This window comes from Balaenoptera musculus, chromosome 10 (genome assembly GCF_009873245.2).
Source record: "Balaenoptera musculus isolate JJ_BM4_2016_0621 chromosome 10, mBalMus1.pri.v3, whole genome shotgun sequence".
In the NCBI taxonomy this organism is placed as follows: Eukaryota; Metazoa; Chordata; class Mammalia; order Artiodactyla; family Balaenopteridae; genus Balaenoptera; species Balaenoptera musculus.
Window position 1 is genome coordinate 93992436 of NC_045794.1, and position 26049 is coordinate 94018484.

At 58.7% G+C, this 26049-nt stretch overlaps 1 protein-coding gene across 5 annotated transcripts; it reads left to right on the forward strand.

Annotated features, from left to right (window-relative positions):
- The first annotated feature begins 3032 nt into the window (after nucleotides 1–3032).
- Nucleotides 3033–22942, forward strand: GGA1 (golgi associated, gamma adaptin ear containing, ARF binding protein 1). Of its 5 annotated transcripts, none has more exons than XM_036867539.1 (18): nucleotides 3034–3419; nucleotides 3736–3947; nucleotides 7318–7402; nucleotides 8651–8726; nucleotides 9794–9892; nucleotides 10874–10997; nucleotides 11380–11516; nucleotides 12205–12285; nucleotides 13335–13475; nucleotides 13553–13634; nucleotides 14735–14842; nucleotides 15523–15675; nucleotides 19098–19162; nucleotides 19644–19810; nucleotides 20275–20468; nucleotides 21405–21574; nucleotides 21812–21922; nucleotides 22015–22942. In XM_036867539.1, the coding sequence occupies exons 5-18, from the start codon at nucleotides 9809–9811 to the stop codon at nucleotides 22123–22125; spliced, it is 1728 nt and encodes a 575-aa protein (XP_036723434.1). In that variant the 5' UTR covers nucleotides 3034–3419; nucleotides 3736–3947; nucleotides 7318–7402; nucleotides 8651–8726; nucleotides 9794–9808; the 3' UTR covers nucleotides 22126–22942. The 5 variants fall into 5 exon arrangements, with proteins under 5 accessions (XP_036723432.1, XP_036723434.1, XP_036723430.1 ...); XM_036867535.1 differs by lacking the exon at nucleotides 3736–3947 and adding an exon at nucleotides 5962–6057; XM_036867536.1 differs by lacking the exon at nucleotides 3736–3947 and adding an exon at nucleotides 5962–6057 and having other exon boundaries at nucleotides 3036–3419; nucleotides 11416–11516.
- Nucleotides 22943–26049: the final 3107 nt, after the last annotated feature.

Consider the following 26049-nt stretch of genomic DNA (forward strand, 5'->3'; position numbering starts at 1 on the left):
ACCCCTGTATGCCCTGACACAGGACTTGGCACAAGGTGGGCGTTCAATAATTACTTCCAAGTGCAACCTCTACCTCAAAGTTGTGCTCCACGCTCCAAGTCTCAGAGCACAAGAATGAATGGCACGCCTCTGTCCATCAGCCAATTAACGCTGGGCAATATTTGCATATTGCCTTCCTATTGGTGAAATCCGTGGTCTCTAGTTTCCTTCCAGCCAGTGGAAGGAGGGTCATAATATCGGCCTCTGTGGCCACACCCTTCTGTAGAAACCAGATCTTCCTACCCGCTGGGAAGGGGTATGGATGGGGGTGGGGGGCGGAACGGGGTTGCTCAGACCTTTCAGTCCCCAGCCCCTTATCCTCTAACCCCGTTGGCACACAACTCAGTCACACAGCGAGTGTGACCCTACCTGGTATACCTGAGCACCGAGCTGGGAGAGGCTGATGTTACGAAGAGCTGGGGCAGAGGGAGGTCGGACACCAGGATCCCGCGAAGCTGCAGTGATCATCCACACCGCGCAGTCAGACCATCGGGTGGGTCTGTATTACCCCAGACGTGCACATCTCGCATCTAAGGTCTTTGAGGAACCAGAGCAGGCAAAGGGTGTTCAGGGAGCTGGGGGTGGACTGAGCAAAGGATAACGCTAACTTTGGACTGCAAATTCCTGGGCCACATCCCGGGAGTCCTACTTGAATATGAGGTTGCCCAGGAGCCTGAATTCTTCATTAGTTCCCCAGGAGATTTTGACACAGGTAGCCACCTCAGAGAAAACCAGCAGTTGGATTAGTTGATTATAGCTGCTTCAAGGACAGCTCAGCTCTACTTGCCCACCCCCTCCTAGGGGTTCCCCAAGTCACTCAGAGGAACACATTTGCAAATGGTGGAGAAGGGAACAGCTGCCAAAGGCCCAATTCCTGCATTTCCTGTTTCCTGTGTTGGTCCTCCTTCCTTTCAGCATCCTCACCTTTGTCACCATCCTCAGATCCTTCCTTCCACACCTTCTACCCTGACACCCAGTTTGGGCCAGGCCCTACCTGCATAGCCACCTCCTGACTCCCTCACCAATCCCTGCTCTCCAGGACTCAGTGAGGCGAGCCTAGAGCCTTCACTAAAAGTATGATCTGGCTCCCCTCCCACACACACTCGCTGTGCAATGTTGAGCACATTCCTGCACCCCTTCACCCATAAAGCTTATGAATAATAGTTTCAACTCATTCATTTATTCAATCCATGTTGATTGAACACCTATGTGCCAGTTACTCTTTCAAGTCTTGAGGATACATCGATGAACCAAATAGCTGAAATTCCTCATCCTCACCGAGCTTACATTCCAGTGGGGGAGGAAGACAGAAAACACGATGAAGAAAGGAAATAGACAGTGCTAAGATAGATAAATGCTAAGGAGAAAAGTCCAGCAGAGAAAGTGGGTGGAGAGCATTTATTGGGGTTCACTTTGCAGACACCCTTCCACTGAATTCTCACAACCGTGTTTCAGATGAGAAGCCTGAGACAGAGAGTGTCTAAGTGACTTGTCCTAGGTCATACAGTTTAGAAAGAAGTCAAGTCAGAATTTGAACCCTGGTCAAATCTATGCCGTCTTTAAAAAGTGAGTCTTGACAGTGTGTATATGCCCCTAAATCAATGCGGTAAATGCGGTTGCATCTTATTTCTGTAATAATTCATTTCAGTAATAAAAGAAACAAAGGAAAAGAGCTCTAAGTACATATTATGTTACAGCTTTTATTGAGGAATGCAGTAAACATACATATCACTTTCCTGTATAATTTTAATGGCCTGTGGGGGAGAATTTAGAAAAGCGTCCCAGCTGGCTGAATGATTGAGTTTAGGGAAAAACTGACCCAGCACATGCCTCTCAACTCCCTAATGAGGTCAGTTCCGTTCTACAAGGTGAATCGAGGTCGCCTGCCAGGGCGACGGCCGAGCAGAACCAGAATCGCCAGATTCCCTGTCTCGGTCTCGCTTTAACCCTCCCGGAGACCAAGAGGCTCGAGAGGACACCACGGACCAGTTCCCCGGTGGACCGCCAGGGGGCGACAGAATGCAACGGACCCGGGTAAGCCGGTTACCGGGCTCCCCCGGGCCGCGGGTGGGAAAACAGATGAAAAGGGTCTGTAATAGAAGGAGAAACGGCAGGAGAAAAGGCAGAGGCTAGGAAGTCTATTCATTCTGCCCTGCCTGACTTCAGTCTGGCACCCAGCAGTGTCTTCCGCCCACTGTTGCCGCCTGGACCTCTCTAAAACAAAAACCTGACTTTGTCACCACTACGCGTGAAACTCTTTAAGGACATCTCCAACATAGTTCACAAGAAAAAAAGCTAAACTTGCAGGACTTGCGTGATCTTGCCCCAGCGTATTTCCAGGCCTACATCCTCTGAAGCGTAATTGAAATACTTTCAATTATCTGACCTCATCATACTCTTTCTCTCCTGTGAGCCCTGAAACGTTTGGTTCCCTCTACCTGGAATATCTTCTCACACCAGGTTTACCTGGAGAATTCTGACTGTCTTTCAGCTAAATATCACCTCCCCTGTGAAACCTCCCCTGACAAGAGAGCACCTCCCTCATACCCACCCCAGTTTGGGGTAGAGGGCCCCTCCTGTGTTGCCATTACCCCGTGGGCTTCCCCTACCACGTTGTGTAATAAATATCTGGACTTGCCTTTCTCTTCCAGCGCCTGTCCCAGAGCAAGGCGAATACAGAGTGCATGAAATGATTGCAGAATGAATGCAGAAAATAGTACAGGGTTCCGGCTCTGCCACTTGTGTGATCTACGACAAACTACCTCGTTCATGTTGTGAGGAGTAAATAGAGAAATGTATAAAAAGTGCTTAAAACAATACTTGGAACACTGTAAGCACTCAAACTTTGACTTATTTTCACAGCGGCCAACGTACGTCATTGCCCTTTTAAGGGACCCTCCCACTTCTGCATCTAAGCGGAAATACCCGCTCAGGGATACGGAAGTGACCTAAGAGCCCCTCAAAAACATGGCCGCGGAAAGTTCTTCCGGAAGCGATCATAGGCATCGCCGTGACGCAGAACGATTTAGAGCGTCCCGCAGGGTTTCCATGGTGCAGCCCTCAGCCCCGAGTCCCTCGGCTTCCTTTCCGGCCAGAGCGCTGTGAGCAAGGCAGGCGGCGAGTCCCTCCCACGATGTTAACGCCGCTTGGGGGAGGGGTTGGGAGCGCAGGTGGCGCTCTAGGCGAGTTCGTTCGCGTCTCTATGGTGCCGAATGCTCTTCGGCTCCGCGCGTCGGGACGGACGTTGCCCCTTTAATCGGCGGAGGGTGGTGCCGACGAGGTCCCGCGAGAGCACCGGGCGGCGGGGGGCGGTGCCGAGGCTGGGGGCCCGTGGCCGATGGAGCCTGCGATGGAGCCGGAGACTCTGGAGGCGCGAATCAGTGAGTGTCCGGGAGGGGCGCGGGCCGGACCGGAACCGGAACCGGGGGCACTAGGCGGGCCCCTTCCCGGCGGGGGCGGGGTACGCAGCGCCCCCTCCTCACGCCCTGCCCCGGCCCGGTAGGGGCGGTGTCCCAAGCCCATACCTCCGATCCTGGGGTTAAGGGAGACCCCACCAGCTGCGCGGACCGGCGATGGGAGCGGGCGCCGCCCACCCTTCCGATTCCTGGGCCGCGACCCCCGGGGAGGAGTGAGCTGCGCCCGGCTCTGCGCCCAGAACCCCCGGGACAGAGCACCCTCCAACTGTCTCGGGCCCAGACTTTTCCGCGGAGCGGACACCCAAGTCATTCCCTGGATTCCGGGAGGAAGCAAGCGAGCGGCCCCGAGAGCTGCACCTCACACCCGGGAGCGAGGGACCAGGCTCCCCTTGAGCCCCGAATCCTCCACTCACTGGCGCTGCATGGCGTGACTCTCTCCTATCCCTTTCTTGAGCTTGCAACTCAGATTTGCTCGTTCCCCCGCCCAGGAAGGTAGGACCCACTAACCCATCGAATCCCCCACGCTCTGGCCACATAGTGAGAAACCCCCAAACCCCACAGGCTTGGGAGGGTCCTGTCTCAGACTCCAGAAGTGATTTCAAGTTCTCTATCACTACCCTCAGTCCAGGCCCTGAGATTCTGCACCCCCTACCAAAGACTCGTTTCCTAGCCCTTGCTAAGTTTTCTCCAAAGGGCCCTGCATCCCCTCCTGTGTCTCCTCAGACACGATTTCCTACTACTTAGGCTTGAGTACTAGCCCTCACACTGTCTACCTGACCTCCATGTCCCACACTGCAGAAGATCCTCGGCTCTCATAACCCACTACTGGACTCTGCTCCTGAGAGCACGGCTTGCTTCCCCCTGGACTAGGGACAGCTCCCTCCCAAGTCTTTGCTCCCGTTCAGGTCACATCTGTACCAGGGCCTCAGAGAGTCCTCTGGGTCTACTTTCATCTCAGCCCCTTGACTCCAGGCACACCAGGGAGCTGCACAGGATGATTTGGGATTATGACCAGCCCCTTTTAAGCCAGTCTTGTGCAGAGTTGAATCCTGAGGATGGTCCCAGAAGTACACCGTCTCCAAGGATGTTTCAGAGTCCGTCTGGCCAGTGGAGGGGGAGGGCATGGAAAGGAAGCACTCAGTGGCCGTCGAGACTGTTCTGGAACGCCACAAGTGTCCAGGTCTCAGCAGTAACTTAGGGGGGATGGGCAGGGCCCTCACTGACAGATCTGACAGGCCGCAAGCCTTGAGCCATGGGTGCTACGGAACAGTGTCAGGTTTAGCAACGGTGGGGATTTTCTGAGCGGCCAAAGAGTCTGATCTGAAAAACAGGAGTCAGGACACTCAGGTTTGGCAGGAGGCTAGACTCTGATAGATGGCGGCTGAGGTGGTTTTCTCTTTTTCTTCCCCTTTGTGCCCTAGCAAAATGGTAAGCTCTTACCTTGCAGTGACTGGAGGTGAAGAGTAGCTTTTGGTGGGTAACTGATGACATTGTCACCACTGTAGAGTGACAGGGTGGAGTCATGCCCTGTTGTGAAACAATTCCCTCCTTCCCTGTGTGTTCTACCCTGCTGCCTGCTGGGGAAAGTGCTCCCCCCAGGTAGAGGTAAGAGGACTGGGAGCTGGGGGCCAGGGCCAGAGAGGTTGGTCAGATCTCCTTGGACCCAGAGGCCCTCGCTCTGAACCAGATGCAGACATGTCTCATGATGCCACTACTTCTTCCTCACTGGCTTCTGACTTAGGAGCGGGCTCTAGAACCAGTTTCTCTGTCCTCACTCAGACTCACGTGTCTCTGACACTCTAAGGGACTTCCTGTTTTAGGGTCCCCCGGCTGGATGTCATTGAGTAAGCAATATCCAGCCCCATTCTAGTTTTCTAAGCAGCCTCTGGCCGTGCTGGGGGGCTGGGAGGCTGGGAGGCAGAGTAGATGGGGGGCACCTGTTTCTGGTGTTCCTGGGTGGTCAGCAGGGGCTTCATTTCTCCCAGGGGCTGGCGGGCTCTGCAGGGCTCCTGGAACAGAGATTTGTATGCACAGAGGAAATGTTTCTTTCAGATCTCTGCTCAGCTGTACCTCTGAGAGCCCTCCCAGAAAGCAGCACCCCACACATACTTCTTTATACCTTCTCCCTGCTATGGTTTTCTTTCTTTCTTTCTGTTTTTTTTTAATGCTTTATTTTTCTTTATAGCACTCTGCAACAGTGTACAGTATCCTGTGTTTGTTTATCTGAGTAGTCAGTGTTTCTTTTGCTGGGCGATGAGCTCCAAGAGGGCAGGGATTTTGTCTTGTTCACTGCTGTGGTCCCACACTCAGAATATTTATTGAATAAATATGAATTAAATGATTGGCTGCCAGGCACTGGGATCCTAGGACTCCAGGCCTCCCGCCAGAGCACAGGGCCCCAAATAGGCAGGGCCACAGACCGAGTCCCCAGCCTCCTCCTGACCACAGATCCTTCTGTGTCTCACCTCCTGGGCTGTGCCCTCCACACCCTCGGCTCCATCCTCAGGTTTGGGCAGAACTGACCAGCACAGGGTGACGCTTGGAGATAGGCTGTCGAGAGGTGATGAAGATCCAGCTCTGGCTGCCCCACGCCTTACCCTGGGTAGAGTATGCTGTCATCCCAAATCACTTCTTATTTTGCTCCAACTTTACAAATGGGGAAATGGAGGTTCGGGGAAGTTAACTGACCTACTTAATCGTTGGGGTTTTTTAAAAATTTTATTGAAATATAGTTGATTTACAATGAGTTAATTGCTGCTATACAGCAAAGTGACTCACTGTTACACATATATACGTTCTCATTTTATACTCTTTTCCATTATGGTTTATCCCAGGATATTGAATATAGTTCCCTGTGCTATACAGTAGGACCTTGTTGTTTATTTTTAGCTGTTGTCTCACCAACGTTGGGGGTCGGGGGGTACTGTCTGGCCTTGTTTACCACCCCTTCCTGTTGGCCCTTTCCTGGCCACTACCTACTCCTGGATTCGGATTCCCCCAGAACCTCCCCCTGCCTGCCTGCAGCTGAGCCCGCATCCATTCACTCATTTACTGGGTGTGCATTTATGGGCGTGTGCATAAGTGGCTGGGATGCGGTGCAATAGCAGACTTGGGCCCACGATGAAGGTCGGGTCTGGGGGACGCAGCAGAGAGCTGCCTCGGCAGTGCTGCCCCGGGCAGGTGGCGCTGTTAGGGAAGGAGGAAGCGATACCTGAGCCGCACTCCTTCCCAAGGTCCCCCATGCCCTGAGCTGTTATCCACAGCTCTTCTCACCCGCAACCCTTGAGCTGTTCCGAGGCACGTCATCCCCAGCCTGGTTAAGTCCCTCCAATGCTTCTATGTGTTGCCTCTTCCAGGCAGCCTCCCCTGAGTCCCCTCCTCCTGTTACCGGTTCCCACGGCTGCTTTGCCTCCCTCTGTCACATTCTATTGAGAACCTAGCTGACCTTGGCCCACTTCCCAGCTGCAAAGCTCCTTGAGGTTGGAACTACTGCTTTTTTCCCTTACCTCTGAATCTCCTCTGAGAGTAAATTCCGTGAGAATTACGGGGACACTTCAGCAGCAGAATCAGAGGAGGTGCAGACACGCGTACAGCAGCAGGGGTTGGGACAGTGGCGGGAGGGGAACGACCCCTGAGCACAATCTCTAGACATGGGGCCCTTCGGGGAGAAGCTGCGAGGAGAAGCCCGCAGACGACGGCTCATCTGTGCATTGACTTGACGGACGTCAGTGCTGGGGTCTCGGGGCCGTCGGAGCAGGGAGTCCAGGGGAGGCCTTTTCGCACGCTCAGCCATACGCCAGGGCAGGGAGTGGGAGAGGCAGGGATCCCTTCACCAGGCCACTGGCCCTCTCTCCTCCTCCAGACAGAGCCACAAACCCCCTGAACAAGGAGCTGCACTGGGCCAGCATCAACGGCTTCTGCGAGCAGCTCAACGAGGACTTTGAGGGGTAGGTGGCTTCCCCGTCTTTCACTCACATACTCAGCACCTGCCGTGCACACTCCAGACCCTGGCCTTGGGCAGAGACAAGGATGAGTTGAGACCCAGTTTCCATTCTTAAGTGCTCCCAAATTAACAATGGCAGCGCGCACTTTGTACTCAGTGCCACTGTGTGCCACCCTCTGAGGTGGGTCTTGCTGGACCCATCTTACAGGTGAAGAAACCGAGGCTCAGGGAGCTCAGCAGTTGCCCCAAGATCTCGTAGAGAGAAGGAGGTAGTCCCGGGCTTGATGAAGCACCCATGCTTTGTTGGGGAGGGCCTCCCAGAGAACTGCGTGCTCCCCAGCTGGGAGGGGCCAGCAGGCCCTTTGCTCAAGGAAGAACCAGAACCGTCTGCATTAGAATCACCTGGTGTGTTTGTCAAAAATGTCCATTTGTGGGCTGCACCCAGACTTGGACTAGACTGGCCGGCAGGGAGCTTGGGGGGGGACGTTGTTGGCAGGCTCCCCAGGTGGCACTGAAGTTTGGGGAGCACAGCTCAGTGTGCTTCGCTCCCGCCACACCCCATGAGCATAGGCGCTCCACTCGGGATGCCGTGCAGACAGCGTGACGTGTGTGCTCCCCAGTCCAGCTGCGCAGGTGGGAGTCCCATCCCTTCTGTTAGCTGAGTCTCCTGGACGAGTAACTAGATGCCTCTGAGCCCCCATTTCTGGGACTGTAAAGTGGAGGTGATAGTGCTGCCTACCTCGGGGGGCTCTTATGGAGGTTAGGCAGGAAAATGGACGTGAGGTGCCTCGCACATCGTAAGTGCTCCGTATGTGTTAGCTGTTACTGTCACTGGTGACAGGTCTTTCATGATCTGGTAGATGATGTCACCATTGCCACCGTGACTTCTCCCAGCAGAATATCCTGTGCACATTGTCATGTTCTGCTCCCAGGCTGGGCCCTTGAAGGCTGTGGGCATCTCTCTGTACTTGTCCCTACGGCAAGCCAAGGACACGGCAGGTCATAGTTCTCAGTAAAGCCGGCCAACGGGCTGAGCTCACGCCTTTCAAAGGTCCCCGGCCTGCGCTCCCTACCTGGTCCTGCCCTCTTGTGCCACAGTCTCCAGCCCCAATCTGGAGAGGGAGCTGGGCCTTTGCATGTGTCCTGGAGAAGCGGCTGCCGGCTGCAGTTCCAGCGGGGAAGTGTGGCCGCCCTCCCTGGGGTGCCCGGGGCTCTGTGGCTAGTCTGGCTCTTTGCTGTTCCTCTCACTCAGGCCCCCACTTGCCACCCGGCTGTTGGCCCACAAGATCCAATCCCCGCAGGAGTGGGAGGCGATCCAGGCCCTGACGGTGAGGAGAAGGGGAAGCACGGTGCCATCTGTCCCCTGACCATGTGGGTGGCACCGGGGGGGGCCAAGACTGGGGTTTTTGGGGTCCCAACAGGTTCTTCTTTAGAGCCCAAGGGAATTGTGCCCAGATGGCCTAGAATGGGGGTGTGGCCCAGCCTCTGAGGGTCCCATGGCAACCAATGAACCAGTGGGCTGACCTCCCACCCCAGACCCTGCACAGTTAGGTTTCTTGTGGGGAGGAAGCCCTAGGTCATTCGGCCCAGGGATTCCCAGCTCCAGCTGTGCCTCCGACCTTCAGGAGGCTGAATCAGGGCCCCACCCCAGGCCCGCCGACCAGAACCCCTATAGTATATGCCTCCAGGAGTCTTCGTGTTTATAGAGCTCCGTGTTGATAGATGCATTGCGGGGCCGGGCCGGGCCAGCCCATCGATGGCCTCCAGGCACAGGACAGCACAGGGGTGCAAGGGGTGACAGCTGGGCTCAGGCCAGAGGTTTCAAAGCTGAGCCAGTAGCAGAAGAGCAGGGAGTGCACTGTTGTGGCCCCCAAGCATGGGTCAGGTAGCAACAAACCATACAGCAAAGCTGATTTTAGACGGTGGTAGATAAACAGCTTTCCTTTTAATAGTTATGTATTTGTTTTAACATGTTAGAGTTTGGGTGGGTTTTTTTTCCCTGAAATACATATTAGTCCTGTGATTTCACATACATCTAGCTTAGGATAAGGCTGAGTTTGATGGTGCCTATTTACGTTTCAAAAAATCATCGAAGGAAAATAGTAAGAAAATAATTTACAAGTGGTCCTCAGATGTGGCCAAGCCATGGAGGGACTAAGTCGGTGCTGCGAGTTGGGCATCGCCAGGCTCTCGGGGTGGCCCAGCCCTGTCCCCCAGAGGGTGGTGATCAATCTCAGGGGGTCTCTGAACTTCAGAATCCTCTTTTTCTCAAGAGTCATTTTCCCCCTTCTCACTGCCGGTCCCTGGGCTTCTGGGCCCTGGCTGAGGCGTGGGAGGGAGGGTACCTCCTCTGATCCTCCCTGGGAGTCCCCGCACCTCACACCACCCCCCCCAGGTGCTGGAAACATGCATGAAGAGCTGCGGCAAGAGGTTCCACGACGAGGTGGGCAAGTTCCGCTTCCTCAACGAGCTCATCAAGGTCGTGTCTCCCAAGGTGGGTGCTCCCAGCGCGCGCTCCGACCTGCGCTGTCAGATGGCGGTTGAGGAGGGGTGACTGGCCTCATCCTGACCCGACACAAACACAGACCCTTTCTCAGGGTTCCCTTCACGGCTGAGTCCGGGACGGCTGGGTTTCCAGGAAGAATGCTTCCAGGCTGCCTGGTGGCCGGCCAGCTCTGGAGCTGCTTGGCACTTAGGGAGGAATGATTGCAGTGAACACAGAACACTTCCCCAGTGCGGGCTGCTCGGGCTCTGAGATCTCTCCCTGCAGACCTGGCCACAGCACCCCACCTAGGTGTCTAGTGGAGGGTCTCCCTGTCTCCACCTCACAAGAGTGGCCTCCTTGAGGCCTTGGATGCTGAGGCCCCAAACCTGAGTGATAGAGCCTCTGACGGGCCTGAGGAGTCCTCCCCTAGGGCAGGAACATGTTTGATGCCCCTTGGGTGAGAGCCCACCCCTTCGCCCATCCTTGCTCAGACCCATCCCTTGACCAGAGCAGCTGAATGACCCAGCAGCTCTTCTCAGGAGATGACCGGAGTGAGAGCCGATTCCCTCTGCCGAGTTTGCTGCTGGGAGACTGAATGGAGCCCAGGGCCGAGCGGTTCCACACCTGCTCCTTCCCTGGTCAGCCCGGAGCCTGGTGGCTCCTCCTTCCTGAGGTCACAGTTAAGGTTTCCACGAGCTGGCCGAGAGCAGGCGCCGGGCTCTGGGCCTTACCTGTGCCAGCTCTGCGTCCCCAGCACGGTGCTACTGCTGTCATCCCCACTTAACAGGCGGGGCACTGGGACACCCAGGGCTGGCACAGCTGGTGAGCAGCAGGGCTAGGAGGTGAGCTCAGGCTGGTCAGGTGGGAGGGTCGTGTAGGCTGAGGTTTCTGAAGGAGTCCTGGGGAGGCAGCCAGGTTTAGGCTGGGGTTGGGACTACAGTGAGTGGGGCCGGGCAATGTCAAAGCCTCCTCTCCCTTCCGTCCCCGAAGTACCTGGGCTCTCGGACGTCGGAGAAGGTGAAGAACAAGATCTTGGAGCTTCTCTACAGCTGGATGGTCGGCCTCCCTGAGGAGGTGAAGATCGCAGAGGCCTACCAGATGCTGAAGAAGCAGGGTGAGGCGCCAGAGGTGGGGTGTGGCCACCTCCTCCCCTCCTCCCTGGGGCTCTGGCAGCTTCAGGGCCTCTGGCAGCAAGGTCCTAGGTCTGCCCTTTAACTTCTCAAGAACATAGAGCCAGTGGGGCCTCTTTATGGTTCTGCCTGAGGCCAGCTTGGATGGAGAAAAGATGGGGTTGAGTCAGAGACTGGTCCCCATGGTATGGCCTCAAAATACAGGTTTCTAACTGCCCCCAACCCCGCACACACACTATTTGACATGGTAGTTCAGGAGCAGGCCCTGACCCCCCAAAGTCCAGCGCCAGCATGCTGGAGAAAGCCTGCCCTCCACCTTCCATCCTACCCTTGCCTGCCCCCATCCCCCTCTCCCCTCCGCCCCAGCCCCTGAGACGGTCTCCCCACCGCCATCCGCTGCAGGGATTGTGAAGGCCGACCCCAAGCTTCCAGATGATGCCACCTTTCCCCTTCCTCCGCCACGGCCCAAGAATGTGATCTTTGAAGACGAGGAGAAATCCAAGGTGAGGCTTCAGGGAGGGCCAGATGAGGACTCCAGGCCCAATGGGGGTCAGCGGGTTCCAGCCCCTGGCGGCCCTGTCCCTGGAGCAGAGGCTACGCTGAGCACGGCCGCTGTGGTGGGTGACGGGTGCCGGGTGTTGAGCCCTTACACATGCTGAGTGCTGCGCACGCAGTGCCCTTCACTTAGTAAACTCAGGCCTGAGGCTGGTGGCCCTGGGGTTGGTTTGAGGGCATTTCATAGGTTGATCAGGAAGGAGCTTGCCTGTTTTTATGTCTGTGACCTTCTCAACAATAATTTTACTAGCTTGTTAAAGAAGCATGTGGTCATGGGCAAGAACTTAAACAGCACGGGAGGTAGGATAAAAAGTAAAAGCTCCTCTTCTACCCAGTCTAGTCCCAGGGGGTAAACGTTGTTGAGTTTCCTGTACATCCTTCCAGAAGAATTCTCTAGCAATAGTAATGTAATGTTTCGCACCATTTGTGGAAAGCTTATTTCTGCCGGGCGCTGCGGAGAGCACTTACGTGCAGTGTGTCACTTATCCCACGGCCACCCTGTAAGGTGTCAGTAGATCCTTGCCATCCCATGGAGAGCTTAGTAACTTATTCACATCCCACCACCAGGAAAAGGAGCCAGCACGGGACCCCAAGCCCAAGGACTGCTGTCACAGCCATGTCCCTCTGTCTCCACAGATGCTGGCCCGCCTGCTGAAGAGCTCCCACCCCGAGGACCTCCGAGCAGCCAACAAACTCATCAAGGAGATGGTGCAGGAGGTGATGGCCAAGCCCAGAGTGCAAGGAGGTGGCGGGATGGGATGTTGAGCCGGGCCACTGAGGGAGGTCGTGTGTACGTGTGCGCAGTGGCCCGACTAAAGGGCTGTGACAGCAGAAAAAGAGCTGACCGAGTCAGGGGGACCCTGCGGGCAGAGCCAGGATCAGCGTGTGGAAGGAAGAATTTCCCAGCAGCCGAGCTGACGTGCGTTAGCTTCTGTGAGGCTGAATACCTCTTCTGTAAAAGTTAGAGGGAAATTAGGCCTTACTATGTTCAAGATATAGTATATTTTACATACATATATGTACAGAGAGAATAATATACATGTATTTTATAAGTATGTATACCTGTGTTGTGGGTGCATGCTGAAATCTTTTTTATTGATGAGGGTATGTCATCAAAAAAGTGCAGTCCAGAGACCCAGAGGGCAGACACTGTGGGCTGTCTTAGGGCAGACTGTGTGCTCTGACAGCCCAGAGAAAGGGCAGCCCCTCTCAAGGAGGGCGATTGTATCAGACAGCACAGCACAAGCCCACCTTTCATTCCACAAGGGAGGAGCATGCATGGTGAGCAGAGTGGGAGAGGGATAGCAGGGTCACTGCTGCAGTGGCCTTTCAAGGGGGTCACGGCACTAGTTTCTCAGTTGTACTTGGTGACCGCTAAGGTCCCCTTTCACTCTCAAGTACGGGAACCTCCTTTCAAGGGACAAACACAGAGAGGGGGAGGGTTATGTAGAACCACAGGTGTAAATCTAGCTCCCGGCCCTCCGGAATCACCTGGTGAGTGTGTTGGAAACCCAGATTCCTGGGCCACCCCTAGAGATTCTGATGGGCTCGTGCAGAGGCCTGGGTCCAGGGGGCGTTGCCAAGAGGAGAGGAAGTGAACACAGGGTTGGTCAAGGGCTTCTTGGACCAGAGTGCCCTGTCCTGGGCCCAAGGGGCCCTTAGCAGGGGCTGATCTCACACCCAGCAGAGGGTGGTGTGGGACAGTGCCTGGCTCAGGTCCAGGCCTGACTCGGGCGCTCCGGGGCCATTTGCCGATGCCTCCCCAGGACCAGAAGCGAATGGAGAAGATCTCAAAGCGGGTGAGCGCCATCGAGGAGGTGAACAACAACGTGAAGTTGCTGACGGAGATGGTGATGAACCACAGCCAGGGCGGCGCGGCTGCCCAAAGCAGTGAGGACCTCATGAAGGTGCGCCCGCCCCCACCCACCCCCCACGCACTGCAGGGCCCCCGCCGGCCCTGACCTGCCCGCCCTGCTGCCCCCAGGAACTGTACCAGCGCTGTGAGCGCTTGCGGCCCACGCTCTTCCGACTGGCCAGCGACACGGAGGACAATGACGAGGCCTTAGGTGAGCTGCAGTTGGAAGGAGCTGCCACCAGGGGGCCCCCTTCTCCAGCAGTGACCTTGGGTTTCTCCACTTTGAGGAAGAAGGAAGCAGAGATCAGGGGCTGATGTGCTTTAGAGACCCTTTGGGTCAAGCCCCTTCGCAGACACCTTTTTTACTGCCCGTAAGCCGCACAGGAGGGAGAATTGTCCCTATTTCACAACTGGGGCTCAGGGAGGGAAGTGACCTGTCCAGAGAGCAGAACGGTGGCAGAGCCAGGGTGGACCGGAGGCTCTCTCCCTCCAGACACTGCCTCCCCAGTAAGGGTGAGCTCGAAACCTAGAGCAAATCCCTCAGGCCTGAGCGCTTCCAGAGCTGGGCCCCGTGGCTCCTGCTAGGGCCACACGTCAGGGTCTCGTCCTTGTTTTGTGCCCCCACATCAGCCAGGGCCTCTCGGGCAGCAGTCTAGGTACCATCTCAGCCTCCATTCATCAGGAGTTCCCTGAGCGCCTCCCATGTGCCAGGCACCTGGTCCCCACCCAAGAGGCTTGCTGCTCAGATCCCTCTAAGCCTTGGCCACCAAGAGGTAACATCGATGAGGGCCTAGTTTGTGCCGGGCACTGTTCTGGGCCCCGGGGGGTATGGCAGTGATCAAAATCAACAGAGCCAAATCCTCATGGAGCTTGTAGCCTGATGAGAGGAGACAGACAGTAAAGCAAGGGTGTGAGCGGGGCAGTTTGTCAGGCGGTGATAAGGGGCGTGAAGAAAAACAGAGGTGGGACTGGTGTTGCGGGCTCGGGGTTAGAGAGGGCCTCCTGAGGTGAATTGGAAGAAGACCTGAAGCAGGAAGGGGTGAAGCCATGCAGAGATCTAGGGGTCTCCAGACAGCAGAGCCAGCGTGGAGGCCTGGAGGCCGGGGCACACCTGTGTGTTCGGGGGCTGGCACGGGGCAGCGTGGAGGAGACTGGGCAAGGGCAGGTCGCAGAGGGCCTGAGTCTGAGGAGTCGAGGTGGGCTGCCCCCAGGCCCCTCCCACGAGGCTTGAGATGGCCGCGGGGTGCTCATCTCCCCCCCGGAGGCCCCCACATTCTTTCAGCCTGGCCTCTCCCCTCCTGCCTGTTGCAGCGGAGATCCTGCAAGCCAACGACAACCTCACCCAGGTCATCAACCTGTACAAGCAGCTGGTGCGGGGAGAGGAGGTCAACGGCGATGCCACAGCCGCCTGCATCCCTGGTGAGGAGGTGGCAGGAGAGCTGGGAGGGCCCCCGAGTCGGAGAGGCATGGGGTCCCGGGTAGGGTGCTGGTCACAGAGCTTGGTGGCCCCTTAAGATGTGGGAGGCCCTCGCTGGGAGAACTGGGGGTGGAGTCTGTGCCAAGCCTGCAGCTGCCGGGGAGGCGGGGGGAGGAGGTCTGGATGAGGGTCGGAGGGGAGGGAGCCGAGGGTTTGGCAAGGACAGGCAGGAGAAGGAAGGCCTTTCTTTCATTTGACCAGTCTGGCACCTGTTGTCTGGGGCTAGGTCACACCCCCGAGGCTTAGTTTAATTATCAGAAGTGGGCACGGAGGGTTTGATACATCAGCATTACAGGCTCGGCTCCACTCAGGGTAAAGTGACAGCCCTGGGGGACCCCGGGAGAGGTTAGAATTGGCCCTGTTTGGGAGAGGTGGGGGTGGGGTACTACACAGAAACATCGTAGTCTAAGAGGGGCCTTAAAGGATGGGAGGCAATTGGCCAAGAGGGAAGAAGGAAGTACATTCTGTGAGGAAGGGACACTATGTGCCAAAGAAGAGACCTGGCAAGCAGATTCGGGGCAGAGGGAATGTGGCCAAGGAGGGGAAGCTCGCTGCTCCCAGACCCCAGGGACTCTGAGTGTCCTCCGCCCAAGGCTGGCCTGACTCTCCTTTCCCACCCCAGGGAGCACCTCGGCCTTGTTGGACCTCTCAGGTCTGGATCTCCCTCCGGTGGGCACCACTGACCCAGCCACGCCCACCTGCCCTGGTGACCAGGCCAGCCTGGAGCAGCCCAGCACCTCAGTTTCCCTACTTGACGATGAGCTCATGTCTCTGGGTGAGGAAGGGGCGGGGCCCAGAGCAGGACAGGCTCTGCTGCAGGTGGGGGGTGATGCCCCCAGCACACGAGGCGGCTTTCAGAGCGCAGTCACGTCAGCGTGTTCCTCCTCCTGTGAGTCCTCTGGAGGTTGGGGCATAGGCACCAGGCCCTTTTCACAGCTGAGGAAGCTGAGGCTCAGGGAAATGAAGGAGCTTGTGCCAGGTCCTACAGTCAAAGGGTGAGGCTGGTGGGACTTCCCTGGTGGCGCAGTGGTTAAGAATCCGCCTGCCAATGCAGGGGACACGGGTTCGAGCCCTGGTCCAGGAAGATCCCACATGCCGCGGAGCAACTAAGCCCCTGCGCCACAACTGCTGAGCCTGCGCTCTAGAGCCCGTGAGCCACAACTACTGAGCCCGCGTGCCGCAACTACTGAAGTCTACACGCCTAGAGCCCACGCTCCGCAACAAGAGAAGCCACCGCAATGAGAAGCCCGCGCACCGCAACAAAGAGTAGGCCCCGCTCACCGCAACTAGAGAAAACCCGCGCACGGCAACGAAGACCCAATGCAGCCAAAAATAAATAAATAAATAAGTTTATTAAAAAAAAAAAAGAATCCACCTGCCATTGCAGGGGACACAGGTTCGAGCCCTGGTCTGGGAAGATCCCACATGCCGCAGAGCAACTAAGCCCGTGCACCACAACTATTGAAGCCCACACACCTAGAGCCCGTGCTGTACAACAAGAGAAGCCACCACAATGAGAAGCCCACGCACTGCAACAAAGAGTAGCCCCTGCTCATCGCAACTAAAGAAAGCCCACGCGCAGTAACAGACCCAACGCAGCCAAAAAAATACAAATAAAAAAAAACCAAAAAAAAAACAGTAAGGCTGGCATCACCTCTGATAAGCCAGCCACACCTAGGCTCTGGCGGCCTGAGGGAAAACAAAGGGATTTCCCTGTAGCAGGTTAGAGCCTAGAACTGGGAGCTCCCCAGGCAAGTCAGCATTTCCTCGCCACTGAGAGAAAGAGGTGGGGAGCTCTGGAAGCTCCAGGGAAGCCCGTGCAGGAGTGCAAGGCACTCTGTGAGCCACGCTGGTCCCAGGCCAGGCCCGCGGTCACTCTGGCGGGGTCGGGGCTCCAGAGCCCAGTGGGGAGCAGGCTCGTCCCTGGGGAAGAAGCAGCGGGCACCTCGCAGGCCAAGCAGTTTTACAGTTTCCAGCTTTCAGGCACAGCGGCGCCTGCTGAGAGTGTAGCAGCGGGAGGGCCTCAGAGCCTCCTCACAATGGCCCCAAAGTTGTGAAGGAATAGAGGTGATCCGGCTCTGTCAAGGAGACCTTGCCCTGTCACAGGAGTCTCAGAGGATATGTTGGGAAACTAACTTGGAAGCCAAGTCAGACTGTGTTCTCCTGAGTTAGTTCTGAGGTGAAAACTGTACCTGACGGACTCCGAGAAGCGATGGTGTGCCGGGGTCCCGGCGGGGGCTCCCCTGACCGCGGCCACCGAGCGCTGCTGTGTCTTAGCCCACCCTCCACTCAGCCCAGAAGACGGTGCTGTCGACGTCCCTGGTCCACGGATGCCAGAGCAAGGCTTAGAAAGGCTGAGTGACTTGCCCGACGGGGCACCAGGCTTTGCACGAGGCCCTCAGATTCTGAAGCCTCACCCGTAGCTGCTTTGACTCGGCTCGTCAGCCGGAAACGGGAAGTGAGGACCTGGAGTGAGGAGCAGGAGACAAGGGGGACAGCGGACCGGGTCAAGCTCCCCTGTGTGGGCCGGTCAGCCAGCACCCCGGAGGAGGCCCTGACCACAGGGTGTCCGGGGGCTTGCCGAGGAGTCCCACCCACCTGCCCCCTCTTCATTCAGAGCCCGGGGTGACTCAGGGAGAGAGGACCCTGGCCCCGCTTGAGAGGTAAAGATGGGCCAGTGACCAGAAAGCGCACACAGGCTCGTCTTCCCCAGCAGGGCCTGCGCCAGCTCCCGACCCCACCCCCGCAGTGGAAGCGTGTGGCCCAGCCCCCAGCGAGGCGCTGTGTGCTTCGCACTTCCTGTCCTGGTCGCTTCAGCGGAGCCCTGAGCCTCCAGCTTCCTCTGGTTGCTACTCAAAGCAAAGAAAATGTGGGAACCAGAACCAGAAGTGGCAGGGCAGCAGCGCCCAGCTCCCCGCCTCAGGGGAGTGGAGGAAGCCTCGGGACCACAAAGGGGGCTCATCCTAAACGGTTCTCTGCGGCAGGAAGGGGGAGGGGGAGGGTGGGGTGAGCAAAACGCACTTCCTGTCGGCCAGAGAGGGCGTCCCCGCGCCGGGCAGGCACCGCATTCAGCAGTGACAACAGTCCTCTGATGCAAATGCTACTGTTGTCTCCGTCTTGCAGATGAGGCACAGGAAGGTTGCCACCAGCCCATGGTCACACAGCTGGGTGGCAGAGCTGTGTTTGAGCTCCAGCAATTAGGCCTTGCTCTGTCCACGTCCACCTTGTAAGGCTGTGTGAGGACTGAGACCCATGTCTGCAGTGCCTGACCCGGGGCTGTTCGCAGCCTCCACTGTGCTGTCCTTGCTCTCAGAGAGGCATGTCCAGAGGTGGAGACCCAGCAGTTACAGCCTCCCGTGCCTCACTCTTGCCTGTCAGGCTAGACCTCACTTATTCAGGCTTTGCTACAAACAGGATAACTTGGCTTTTCTTTAAAAACCAGGGTGAACTTGGCTGGGGGTGTGCTTCAGGGCGGGCAGAGGTCAAACTGGCTGGTGACCTAATGCCCTCTACCGACCAGCAGGCGATGAGCACGCCTCTTCCAGAAGCGCCACTGCCCTCCTTTGCACCAGTCAGCCAGCCTTGGCCTGTGCCAGGGCAGACAGGGCCTTTAGAGTCTGCCCAGGCCATCCGCGTGGTGTGCTCAGGGGCCCTGCGGCCCAGCCAGCACCTTGCCCACGGTTCCGCAGATTCTGGGCCGGGCCTGGGCCCAGGGCCCTGTTCACTGCACCGCAGTGCCCTTGTGACGCTCAAAGGGTGTCCCTCCAGTCAGTTTGGATGGGCACAGGATGCTGACCCCAGCCTGCCTGGATCTGTGAGTTTACGAACCTCCCGTGGTATCTCCCATGCCCTCTTCCCCTCCCCCCCACCCCACCCCCACTGGCTCCCAGCTGCCCGCTAATGAACGAAGGTGAAAGTCCTGACCTCAGTAGTTGAGTTGTTTTCTGAGTGGCAAGAGAGGAAGTGTGTTTGGGCCCAGGGAATGGGCTCTCGGTGTCTTTGGTTTCTACTTCTGCTCTGCAGCTGGTTCCCTCTAGGGGGGAAGGGGGTGTGTCCCCTTCGAGCTGAGCCTCTCGGAGGAGGGGGTGCAGGGGGAGGGTAGAAATCAGGGAACCCTGACTCAGCACATAGCCGCCCCAGCTCTCTTGCCTTTGCTCACGAATCCAGCTGCTTTACCTCGGTCTTGCTTCCCTGCAGGCCTAAGCGACCCCACACCCCCTTCAGGCCCAGGCTTGGATGGTGCTGGGTGGAACAGCTTCCAGGTAGGATGGGCCCATCCCAGGGTTAGAGCAGCTGGGACAGGCAGCCTGAGGGGCAGTGAAGGGACGGGTGGGCAGGAGGGCCGGGGGACGGGGTGGCCCGGGGGCGGAGGCACCCATCCCAGGATGGAGGAAGGTGGGCGGGCCTCTCCTCACAGCGCTTTTCCCTGCATGTCTCAGCCTTGGGTTTCCCTTGGGTTGAGATGGGGGTTCCCCGTTCCTTTTCTCTTGAGGGTGACTCCGAGGTCCCTGGAACGGGATGGTTTCTCGAGTAGAATCCCAGACCAGGCCTGGCCCACCGATGGCCCTGGGGTGAGAGGGGCGCAGGCCGGTGGGAATGTTGTCCACACCCCTGCTGCTGCTTCTCCAGACGTCTCCTGCCGGGAGGGGCAGGGGCCTCAGGGCAGTGCCAGGTGACCTGCCAGGTGACCTGACGCCTTCTCAGCACAGCCTCACCCACCCACATCCTTTGTATGCCCGACAGTCGTCTGATGGCACTGAGCCCCCCCACCCCACTCCGGCCCCCAGCGTGGACAGTCGGCCCCCGGCGCAGACGTCCCTGCCCACGAGCAGTGGTCTGGATGACTTGGACCTCCTGGGGAAGACCCTCCTGCAGCAGTCGCTGCCCCCGGAGTCCCAGCAAGTGCGGTGGTGAGGGCACGCCCTGCCCGGAGTCTGCCCCTGCCCCAGGCCCATCAGGGAGAGGCCCGGTGCTGGTCTGTCCCCGTGAGCAGCACTGCCAGAGCACCACCGTGTGCCAGGTGCCGTCCTGGGCTCGAGGGACACAGCAGTGACCGCAGCAGGTGCAGGGCCCATCCAACAGGGCGTGGAGAGTATGAGAGGGGACCGTGCCCCACTCACACGCCCTCCCCTAGGCTGGCCTGCCAGCACCTGACAAAGACTGAAGGCCCAGAGGGCTGCCAGGGACGAGGGCATTGACCCCGAGTGGGTGGGGTGAGCAAGAGCTGCCCATTCCAAGGTGAGGAGACCAAGGCCAGAGAGACAGGGGGCGTCTGAGCCAGCCGTCAGGGACAGCCAGGAAGCCCAGCCTTTCCTGTGCCCCTCGTCTCTTGGCCGCCGAAGCTTCACCTCTCAATGCACCGCCCTCCGATAAGGGAGAAGCAGCAGCCAGCGCCCCGGCTCACGCTCCGGGACCTGCAGAATAAAAGCGGCTGCAGCTTGTCCAGCTCCGGCGCCACCAGCCTCCTCCACACCGTGTCCCCCGAGCCCCCTGGGCCCCTGCAGCAGCCCACGCCGACGGAGCTCTCGCTGGCCAACATCACTGTGCCTCTGGAGTCCATCAAACCCAGTGAGTAGGGCGGGGGCACAGCGGGTACCAGCTGGGCTGGGTCAGCTCGCGGCCCCACCCGCCTTGCCTGCTGTCAGGAGCTGGATCTGGGGCAGCAGGTGGGAAGGCAGGGCTCCCCTCCCAGCCCTGCCCGACTCAGCGGGGGGCTCTGGGCAAGACCCTTCCTCTTCCCAGGACTCAGTTTTCTCACTGGTCCCCGAGTGTCACAAAACTACGTTCTAAACTCCAGGGTGACCCAGGCGTGAGGACTTCTCATGGATGGCCTCTGTGCCCCTCCCCGGGAAGGCAGGGCCAGGACAGGGGAGGTTTGGGGGGGCTCCCCAAGATCATAAAACCGAACCAGGATAAAGATTGAGGTCCAAGCCTAGGCTTCTCCTGCCCAGGAGCAAAAGGGCCGCTCACGGCACCAGGCTGTGAGCAGACTGATGAAGACAGGCTAGTCTTCTCGGCACTGTCCATCTTGTGAGCTCACTGTGACGAGGGTGTCACACCCCTGGTGTCCCCAGGAGCTAGGTAGTGGTGCCACCGTCTTAGCAGTATGGAGGACCCTGAGCTCAGAGAAGCAGAGTGGCGGTACCAGGGTCACACAGTGAGAGCATGAGTGAAGCTCAGGCACAGCCCTTCACTCGAGCACTCTGGGAGCAGCCGCCCGGCACTTCGGGAGCCCGGTTGGGACTCAGTTCCAGGGTGGGCATCCTGCCTTCACCATCACACTAGAAGTCCACCTGCCTCTCTGGGCCCCGGACTGTACCCCTGACTGCACTGCTGCCCAGGGTCAAGGCAACAGCCTGGGTCTGGGTCTGTTCATTCATCCCCAGCAGAGCAGCAAGTGCCTGGGGTCAGCCGGGCGTGGGGAGCTGGTCGGATGCGCTTGGGCTCAGGCTTGGCACCCCCCCACGCCCCCCGCCATCGCCCTCTCCCCTTCTCCTCCGCCAGGCAGCATCTTGCCAGTGACCGTGTATGACCAACATGGCTTCCGGGTCCTCTTCCACTTCGCTCGAGACCCACTGCCCGGGCGCTCCGATGTGCTGGTGGTGGTGGTTTCCATGCTGAGCACTGCCCCCCAGCCCATCCGCAACATTGTTTTCCAGTCAGCTGTCCCCAAGGTGACATAGGCAGCCCCCCCTCCTCAAGGCAGGGTGACTTGGGGCTGGATGGGGAGCCAGCTCTCCAGGGCGGGGGTAGGGCCTCTGTCTCCGTCTCTCTGTCTCTCTCTTCTTGGGGAGTTGGGGGGTAGAAGGGCCCCCAGAGGAGGAGCTGGCAGGAGGCTGGGCCTTGTTCCCCAGGGACCAGGGACGAGAAGCCAGGGCTAGCTGCGCCCCGTCCTGCCCTCCTGTCCGCAGGTCATGAAGGTGAAGCTGCAGCCGCCCTCAGGCACAGAGCTGCCAGCATTTAACCCCATCGTCCACCCCTCAGCCATCACCCAGGTCCTGCTCCTTGCCAACCCCCAGAAGGTGAGGGGCCCGGCTGTGACAGGGCACCGCTGTGGGGTGGGGCAGCCTCTTTTCCCCGTCCGACCCTTCTGCCTTCACCATATCTGCCTCAGGAGAAGGTTCGTCTCCGCTACAAGCTGCTCTTCACCATGGGCGACCAGACCTACAACGAGATGGGGGACGTGGACCAGTTCCCCCCACCGGAGACCTGGGGGAGCCTCTAGAACAGAGAGGGGCTGGGGAGAGGAGGGGCAACGGGACTGGCCACCACTGAGCCTGGGTTCCCACGGCCATATTCCCCTGGGTCTGGTGCTTCTCCCCTCCCCCCTGTGGCCCCCTCCTTCCTTGCCCTCTCCCCTGCTGAGCCAAACCCAGCAGGAGGCTAGGCCTCGGTTTGCACTGGTGGGGACCTTCATCACAGGTGGGAGGCTGGAGCAGGGAAGTGCTGCACATGGGCCCCGGAAGGACTTGGGGCCGTGGGGGAGAAGCATGGCTGTCGGGCAAGGGCCAGGACCTCAGGCCCAGCCCCGACCCCAGCCTGGGGAGGGGTCATCCCTGCCTGTCTCTTATGCCTTATGGGAAGGCCCAGCCATAACTTGGGGCCGTGCTGGAGCCGGGACCAGCTCAGGCCTCCTCCATAGGAACCGGGTGACTGGGGGGGGTGACGCCTACACCCCCAGCTCTTTGCACTCTAGGGTGTGTGGTTTGACTCTCTTAGCTTTTCTCTCTGCGTGGCCCTGTGGTCACCGTCTCAGGGGGCCCAGTGAGGGGAGCCCCACCTCTCCCCCACTCCTCCTGGGGGTCTCACTCCACTCTCCTGGCCCCTTTGCTGTCAGGCCTCCGGGGGGACTGGGGGAGAGACAGGTGGCCCCAGCTGGGGTCTCCTAGGCCCCTGGCCAAGGGAGGTCCTGCACTGGAGTTCTCAGTGTGTCTCTTTCATCCATTGGGCTTTGTCCATCTGTCTGTCCATGGGCAGAAGTGGGGTCAGTGTGTGAGTGAGAGCAGGAGTATTTATGGAAATAAAACGTCCTTTTTCCTGGACCAGCTGCTCTCGTGGTCCTTCTGAGGTAGAGGGAGTCAGGAGGGGTCCAAGAGTGGGAGGTCCCCAGGGCTGCCCCGCAGACCTCTCTGCCTCTCCTTGGAGATCGGGCCACGGTTCCTCTCCTCGCTACTCCCAGTCCCTATACCGGAAGAGGCCCAGCTCAGGGGCCTGTGGCCACTGCTGAGTCACCAGAGAGGACCCAGGGCTGTGGTGGGCCCAGAGCCGTCCCAGCTGGAAGCGAGCGGCTGCTCGGGCCTGCCAGGAGCCCCAGCTGCTACAGACGCTGAGGGGGAGGCCCCTGGCCACTCACAACTTCCTCTTGCTGCACTCAGCCCTCAAAACACAGCTGCGGTGCAGCACCACCCGAGGCCCGTGCCTCAGCTTCTCCTTCTCCCCAGAGGCTACTCCCAGGGAGCAGGGTGCCAGCTGCAGCTTGTTTCCGGAGAGGCCCACGGACCCTGCACAGGGGATGGGGGGGTACCCTGCCACTCCCGGCCGCAGCACAGTCCCCACTGGGTTATCAGTGTTTCCCTGAGAGGCTGGGGTCCAGGCCTGGGGAGTGGCTTAGAGGCTAGCAGCTGAGGGAGCCAACCAGCTCGGAGCAGAGCCAGAAGGAGCTAGTCCAGGGCTTGCTCTGTGATGGGGAGCCCGCCCTCCGTGCCCTCTGCGCTCTGCCGGGGAGGGTTCCTGCTCACAGACATCTGGGGAAGGCTGCCCGCCCTTTCTCTTCTAGCAGACGGTGGAAGTTCTGCATTTAAGACATCAATTTCCCTTTGTCTAATCTAGTGTTTCCCAGTGTGAACTTGGGCGCTGAACACCTTTACATAGATACTATTGAGAAGTGCTGGAGGCCAGCCTAGCCTGTGTGCTCTTTTCAGTTCTGCAGTGATGGCCCTTCTCTGTGCCAGGCCGACCCTTGGAAGTGCAGGGCAAGAGCTTCTCCACGTGGGCCGTGCTGTCGAGGGCACAGGAGAGGGAGCAAGGCCTCAGAGCCGGCATATCCAGTTCCCCACTGCCCCCACAGTGTGACCACCATCCTGCATCCAGGCCCCCAGACACCCTGACCTCTCAGCCACGTGGCCTCCTTCCTGTTCCCCTCCTTGCCCACCAGGCAGGACTCTGCCTAAACCCTTGTGATGTCTCCGAAAGATAATCTCTTGTTGGAAGCTTCTTCCTTTAAATGAAACAAAACCCTATTCCCTGTAGCGCCCCCTGGGGTCCCAGAAGCACCCTCAGGAGCACGCACTCTACAGGTTGCGTGAGCCTGTGACTGCCGGCTGGGAGCCTGGGCCTCTTCCAGTGGGGTCTCTGGCTTGCTGTGAGACTTTGAACAAGGTGCTTCCTTCTCTGGCCTTTAGGTTCCTTGTTTGAAAAGGTGGGAGGGACCCAGTGAGCTGTAAGGCCCCTCAGAGGCCTTCTGAAGAGTCCTTGGGCAAAAGGGTCCCCCAGTCGGCTTGGAGTGACCCAGATGTCACAGGGACAGGGAGATCCCTTCAGTCTTTCTGACCACCTTTCCCTGTTCCTAGGCCACCCATCCAGCTGTCTGCATGTCTGTCCTGCAAGTGCCTCTTGAGCAGCACCTGTGCCAGGCACAGCCCTGTCCTCAGAGCTCACAGCCTGGTACGGGACCCTTGAGCCAGGAGCATGACCACCGAGAGCTGGGAGGGAGATGCACACGGGAGCTGCTGCAGGAGCCCGCAACTGTCTGAGGGGCTGGGGGGGGGGTCTGAGCAGAGGAGGGGACCCTTTGCCTTCACCACCTGGAGGAGTCATCCCCCAAATACTGCGTGTCAATCCAGACAGAGGTCCAGAGCCCCTGGAGACCTCAGGCTGAAAGGGGGTACACGCAGGAGTGTTCTCTGTCTCTGCAAGGGTCACCCCCACCCCCGCCCACGCCGGGAGCAGTGGGACTTCCCAGGCCTTGAAGGCACACTTCCACTTCTATTTGTGTGGCTGGAGGCAGCAGCTCTTTTTTTTTTTTTTTTTAAATAACCACAGCACACTGGGCTCGTCTGTTCAAGCAGCCAAGAGAAACAGAAGCCACCGCTCGCCTGGGGAGCCTGTCTCTGCAGTCCCCTTGATGCCCCTGCCCCCATTCTCCGCGGGCCTCCTGGTGGGGGCACGGGCCCAGCAAGGCAGATAAGAGGGGAGCCGGCCCTAGCCCGGCACCGCTCTAGGCCGGCAGCACGCAGCCCCTCCCTCCAGCTGCCCCGTGAAAATGGGAAACCGAGGCTCAGGGAGCTTATAAAGTGCCTGAGGGCATATGTTAGGGCCCAGATGTGACCAGCAGTCCTGTGAGGTGACCACCCTGACTGCACATCGCACCCCCCCCCCACACCCCCTCCCGGTCAGCTGCTGTCCTCTGGGGCCAGGGTTAAGGGCACACGCTCTCCGGGGCTGTCAGGATTGCAGTGGAGTCCCCGTGCCTCAGCCCCACCCGGGGTTCCCTGGTAAGTCCTTTTGGCTGGAGGAGGAGGCAAGGAAGTTTTCAGAGCCCCAGAAATGACAGCACACGCCTAGCTGCTCTGGGCAGAAGCCTCCCCTTGGAGGGCAGCAGTGATACGGCCACAAACAATTTCTCAAGTGTCTGAAGTGGGATGTTCCTGCTCAGTCCCGCGGCCCCACAGCTGACCCCTGCTACCACCGCCTCAGCGCCGGCCACTGGCCTCCCTGCCCACATCCTGCTGGAGCTTCAGCAGCGGACGTTTCCCAGACCGTCGTGGGTTTTGGCAGACAATCTGCACTGAAGCCTCTGGGCCCCCCTGAGGCAGCCGCAGGGATTAAGGTGGGGGGTCGGGGTGGGGGGGCGGGCAGGGACCAGCATTTCTAGAGTCTTCAGGCAGTGCCATCTGGTACAGCAGGAGAGCATGTGGATGCTTTGGAGCCTGTCAGATCTGCTTTCTAACTTGGCCTCTACCACTTAGCCGGCTAGGGACCCGGGCCAGGAGCCTGGGTCTGCTCACCTATAAAACCACACAAGGGCTTCCCTCATGGCGCAGTGGTTAAGAATCCCCCTGCCGATGCAGGGCACATGGGTTCGAGCCCTGGTCCAGGAAGATCCCACGTGCCGCGGAGCAACTAAGCCCGTGCGCCACGACTACTGAGC

Excerpts from the sequence above, each read along its gene's own strand:
- GGA1 (XM_036867535.1), top strand. The coding sequence starts at position 3,377 with ATGGAGCCTGCGATGGAGCCGGAGACTCTGGAGGCGCGAATCA. Across the intron at positions 11,517-12,204 it reads AAGACGAGGAGAAATCCAAG|ATGCTGGCCCGCCTGCTGAA; the intron begins GTGAGGCTTCAG and ends CTGTCTCCACAG. Across the intron at positions 12,286-13,334 it reads TCAAGGAGATGGTGCAGGAG|GACCAGAAGCGAATGGAGAA; the intron begins GTGATGGCCAAG and ends ATGCCTCCCCAG.